This window comes from Anomaloglossus baeobatrachus, chromosome 2 (genome assembly GCF_048569485.1).
Source record: "Anomaloglossus baeobatrachus isolate aAnoBae1 chromosome 2, aAnoBae1.hap1, whole genome shotgun sequence".
Taxonomy (NCBI): domain Eukaryota; kingdom Metazoa; phylum Chordata; class Amphibia; order Anura; family Aromobatidae; genus Anomaloglossus; species Anomaloglossus baeobatrachus.
In genome coordinates, this window is record NC_134354.1 from 366,199,571 (window position 1) to 366,205,570 (window position 6,000).

At 47.3% G+C, this 6,000-nt stretch overlaps 1 protein-coding gene across 1 annotated transcript in view; it reads right to left on the bottom strand.

Annotated features, from left to right (window-relative positions):
* PSMB2 (proteasome 20S subunit beta 2) overlaps nucleotides 1-4,588 on the bottom strand; it is a 45,421-nt gene extending 40,833 nt beyond the window's left edge. The window contains exons 1-2 of the mRNA XM_075334059.1: nucleotides 4,404-4,588; nucleotides 1,211-1,333 (exon numbers count right to left, since the gene is read on the bottom strand). Coding sequence (XP_075190174.1) covers nucleotides 1,211-1,333; nucleotides 4,404-4,494 — 214 coding nt within the window. The 5' untranslated portion in view covers nucleotides 4,495-4,588. The remainder of the gene's footprint in view (nucleotides 1-1,210; nucleotides 1,334-4,403) is intronic.
* Nucleotides 4,589-6,000: the final 1,412 nt, after the last annotated feature.

Sequence of the window (6,000 nt, forward strand, 5' to 3'; positions counted from 1 at the left end):
TCCTTAGTTTTTGCATTTTCCTCCACCTGTACTCTGGTGGCAGTATAAGCAAATCCCCTCCAATGTTTGCAGGCTCAGCTAGCCATGTAAAATGGGAGGGGATTGGAGTAAATTCAGAATAATGGCCTTAGGATGTGTGTGCGAACGTTGCATTCTGCCGTGACAAATCTTCTGCAGCCTTTTGTCACTGCATGTGCGTTTCAAAACGCTGCCGAAAAGCTGCGTTATGGAAGTATTTTGAATGCTGAATGGATGCAGAATTCATGCGTTCTGGATGCTTGCTCTGCCATAGACAGAGTGGGAAAAGCATCCAAAATGCACAAAAGAAGTGACATGTTGCTTTTTAGAATGCATCGATTGTGTCAAAAATTTGGCATGTAAAACGCTGCGTTTTGAAACACAACGTGTGGATGGATTTTGATAAATTCTCATAGACTTTGCTGGGGACACAGAACGCATGCGTTTACGTTGCAGTTTAAAATGCTGCGTAAATGCATAAAAAAAACGTAACATGTGCACACAGCCTTAGAGAATAATGCCTCTATATGACAATGGTATGGGGTCATCTATGTAAACCGCTCAAACCCTTTAACATTGACTATCCCTGCCATGATTACTACTATAAGGCCAGGGCCAAACGGGGATTACTGCGATCCCCTCACATGACACTCGGCTCATGCTGGCAGTACAGCAGAGCAGAGTGTCATGCGAGTGTCCCTGCGACTGAGGTCCGAGCAGACCTCAGCTGCGGGGGGGCGGGCCGGCACTGAGGGGCGGGAGGGATTTATCTCACTCTCTCCTCCGTAGTCGGCTATTGCCATCCTGCACTCGCGGTACATAGGTGTAATGCGAGTGCAGTGCGATTTTTCTCTTGCCCCATAGACTTGAACGGGTGAGAGAGAATGAGTCTCACATTACAGTTGCAGCATGCTGCGATTGTTTTCTGGGTCCGATTAGGGCTGAGAAAATAATCGCTCATGTGTGCTGACACCCAGGCTAATATTGGTCCGAGTGGAATGCGATGTTTTATCGCACTCCACTCGCACCGATTTTCATGCCGTGTGGCTTAGGCCTAAGCCATCTAGTCTCGGGCAGGCTACCTTACCTTTACAGGCCAGGCTAGGAGTTGTAGTCTGCCCACCACAACGAAGCTTAGTACGTTGTGTCACATCAGACTGAAATTCATTTCTTATTCACCAGCACAACTCACCGTTCCTCATTTTGTATAGCTGGACATTCTTCTGAATGTATTCTGCAAACTGCACGGTGTCGCCAGCCTCTCCCACACACAACAGGAGGATCTTCTCACTCATCTTGAACATTTTGTCTGCATCTGTGACGGGAAAAGTATTACAGTTCGTTATTAACCCAACACTTATTACAGGACAGCAACATATCCCATGAAAGAAAAAAAAATAAATAAATAAATCAGAACCTGTTGTGCAGCAGATGGCCTATATAGGAGGTGTCTAGATGAGAGAAATATATATTCTATTACACACACACACTAGTATGCGTAAAAGTATAGTGCAGCGCATACATGACAGAACCACTGTTATACAACTAGCTGTGTATGGTCATGTCTTGTATGTCACTACATGCAGATACGTAGAAGAAGCAGCCATAAAAAGGAATATGGAAATAGGAGGGAGGTTCTAGGGATTTTTCAGATGACGAATGTGAAGGAAAGGCAGGAAGCCGGGAGAAGTTCCAGATTCTTTCACTTTCATTTCTAAACCTCTGCTACAAACACCATGATGAGAGATTTAGGCAGAGAGTAGCAGCAGTAGCCCCCAGCCAAGCTGTCCGCCTCTGTACTGTGCACTGCTCAGATGGGACTGCACGCCACACAGCCATCACCCCACCTGGCAGTCAGGTGCCAGAGCCCAGACAAGTGGGAATCAGTACATGAGATGACTAATCACATACAGTCACACCACATGCATTCATAGGCCCCGCCGACCAAGTGATACCATATATATATATATATTATATATATGAACTGCCACCAAAATCAGTGTGTAATGGCAGTACAGGCATTTCTATTTACCTTATTTTAGTATTATATGATTTAGGTATACATCATTCTCCAGACATCAATAATTCAATGTGAAAACATTCCTTCCAAGATTGCGATTTTTAATGGTATTTACATGTGACTACGCTGGAAACAACAAGGCGAAGAGGAGGACCACCAACTCGAAGGCTTGGTAAATCAAGATAATGGTGGGGAGGACCCTGGTGGACCTATCTAAGCCTGCACAAGATCGATCTTCATACAGAGCGTTCACCTATCAAGAAGCCATGGCTCGAGATCGAGCGGAAAAACATTAAAACATACACTGAAAACCGGAAAAGAGGCGTCAATAACATCCGTATCATAGATGTGTTCGTATATAGTCCTCAAGCTGGCAATACATACTGGATCCATATCAGCTGATGACTACCGCAGGGAGAGGGGACTGCTGTCAGCACAATCAGGCAGTTTCTCAGGACTCTGGCTCATATTGACGGCGGATTACTCCCTCCTGAGAACACATGCATGCCCAGGGAAGCTGAGCATGCATGTGTACGAGGGACGGGAGAGATAGCGGCAGTCTGAACACTATCTAATGTGTTTGGCCAGCTTAGGACATTGAATAGTCATAGACAATATTGGTGATAACGTACACAATCCACACCACCTGATATACGGTAGCTGCGGTTTCTAAGGCCTCTAGGATGGACCTGCACAAAGCCTCGTGATCAGCTTTCATAGTGGTGCGCAAGTAACAAGACTTCACATGAAATATTCAGGTCAGTGACCCCATCACATCGGTCTCTAACATCCTGCTGCGGAGCTATACAATAAGTCCCCATGTGTCAGAATCAGTGGTGCGGGGGCCGTCATCAGTAACACCATATTCTAAATGGACTCATTCCAGGTCACTTTTGGTAAATCCCCTCCACTGCTTTACACCAACTGCCAATTATGGGATGTCTACCCAATATACCATAAATGTCTGATGCAAAATATCGGAGGCATGAGGATCCGCAGTTCACTCTGGAGAAGACACGTCAGAGGTGTTTAGGGATGATGGAAAATACTTTGGGGTTTCCACAAATCTCAAAAATGCACAGGCTCCAGCTCTGTAGAGTGGACCTGCAGCCATCACATATTTTGTATGTCAGCAATGTCTCAGATAGTGATAGCTATAGCTCTTATTACAGTCTGCAGAGAGCGGCCATCAGCCACAAAGCATTGGGCCCCCATAACGTGTATAGTGAATGCGATCAGCTTCCGAGTAGGAACACCTCGGGGTATTACATTCACTCCTCTATAGCTGATCTTCCCAGGCCGAGTAGGATCATGTCCTTAGTACATCTCCCCTAGGCCGCTTTCACACTGCGTTTTGTCTCCTGTCCAGTGGTCCCGTAGGGGCTTACGTCTGAACACCCCCAAAACGTGATATGGATGTGTGTGCTTACGGGGCCAGTGACTATAATGGTGCAGATTGAGTCACCATGGGCTCTGCCGTGCACCATTTTTTGGTTTATATACCTACGGGATGTAGACAGCCAATAAAATATATATATATATATATATATATATATATATATATTTATTTATTTATTTTAGAGACTATTAGAAAGTCAAGGGTGACAATCAATGAGAAAGGCAGGTGGAGACAGATGAAAAACAAGTAGAGGGGACGGACTGGCCACACCCAGGAAGCACCTAGCATCTCATTAGCATATCTGAAGAAACATATCTGAAGAAATGGTTTCTGGGAAATAGAGCAGTGGACCCTAAAGTACAATTTTATTAGCCCCATATCCCCTACCAGGTGATGGGCTTGGGTCAGTCATTTGGTGTCACGTGTTCACAACTCATTGATGAACGATTTTAAGGCAACACCAAAGCATGGATTTTAATTGTCCAAATAAAGAAGCCCCCTTGGCACATATGGGCAGACCCCAGCCACCTACGCGCAGAACCCGGCCAGCTATGGGCAGATGCAGGCCACGTACGGCCACACGCAGGCCACCTATGGGCACATACGGGCACACACGCGCAGACGCCGGCCACCTATGGGCAGACACAGGCCACCTATGGGCAGACGCAGGCCACACGCAGGCCACCTATGGGCAGACGCAGGCCACACGCAGGCCACCTATGGGCAGACGCACGGCACATATGCCGGCCACCTATGGGCACACGCAGGCCACCTATGGGCAGACGCAGGCCACCTATGGGCAGACGCAGGCCACCATATTATGCCCACACTGGAAAGTGCCAGAGTAAATGATGGCACAAAGCCCTGCAGATCGCACAGGGAGCCGTGTACGGGCTACTCTAGGACATCTCATGTCGCCAGGATCACACTGCCGTGACAGGGGATGATCAGCTCGGGGCCACTCACCATGCTTCATCTGGATGATGCTGTTGGCGCACACGGTGTCCGCCGCTACCAGCACATAGTCGCAGCCCCGGATGCCGATCAGGTACTCCATGCTGCCGCTATCCTTTCTTGTCCCGGTAGTCCCACTGCTAAGCCCGGCCTCCTGACGTTACACAGCAAATAACGCAAGGTCTAGGCCGCGGCGCGCTGCTCTGACGTCATCACCCGCCCGCTGCTGTCCCAGAGAATGCCGGGATGTGTAGTTCCGTGTATTGTGTGACCAAACCGTCTGCTATCACAGAGCGGCGGGAGCTCTTGGGGCTGCTGCTCTGCTGCCTGGAGACGAATGCAACGGTTACTGTGGACAATTTTTACAGTGTATTATTTTTAAGAGCAGTAACAATCCCCTTCCACCTACGATGATGAAAGCTTGGGGGTTTTTTCCGTCTTTAAATGCAAAACTAAAAAAGTTTACACAATTTTAAAACGTCTAATACCACATTTTTTGTTCTTTATACAGATTAAGACCACATTGACAATCAGTATTTGGTGAGGGGTTTTTACCTCAGTATTTGACGCCAAAATGAGGAGTGGGTGATAAATAAAGAAGTGGTGCTCATGTTTCTATTATACTTTTCCTCCGATTGTTCCTCTCCTGATTTTGGCTACAAACACTGAGGTAAAAACCCAAATACTGAGCGTGCACACATGGCCTTACAAATACTGAGGTAAAAACTCACCAAATACTCAGCGTGTGCACGTGGCCTTATAAATACTGAGTGTGCACACGTGGCCTTACAAATACTGAGGTAAAAACTCCCCAAATACTGAGCGTGCACACGTGGCCTTACAAATATTGAGGTATAATCTCACCAAATACTGAACGTGGCCTTACAAATACTGAGAGGGGGAAAAAAAATGTATCAAATGCCCAACGTGTGCACATGGCCTTACACATACACAATCGCGTACAAGATTTCTCCCGTGCCTCCCCCATACTCTGGAATGCTCTACCTCAGCATATCAGACTATCACCTACCGTGGAAAGCTTCAAGAGGAACCTCAAGACCCACCTCTTCCAACAAGCCTACAACCTACAATAGCCCTCAGTCCAGTAGACCACTGCGCAACCAGCTCTGTCCTCACCTATTGTACCATCACCCATTCCCTGTAGACTGTAAGCCCTCGCGGGCAGGGTCCTCTCTCCTCCTATACCAGTCTGTTATGTACTGTTGATTGTTGTACGTATACCCTCTCACTTGTAAAGCGCCATGGAATAAATGGTGCTATAATAATAAATAATAATAATAAGGGCTAAGCCACACGGCGAGAAAACAGTGCGAGTGGAGTGCGATAAAACATCGCATTCCCCTCGGACCAATTCTAGCCTGTGTGTCAGCACACATGGGCGATTATTTTGTCAGCCCTAATCGGACTGAGAAAACAATCGCAGCATGCAGCGATTGTAAGCTGAGTCTCTTTCTCTCGCACCCATTCAAGTGAATGGGGCGAGAGAAAAATCGCACTGCACTCGCGGTACACCGGTGTACCGCTAGTGCAGTGCGAGAATGGCAATAGCCGGCTACGCAGTAGAGAGGGAGAGAAATCCCTCCCTCCC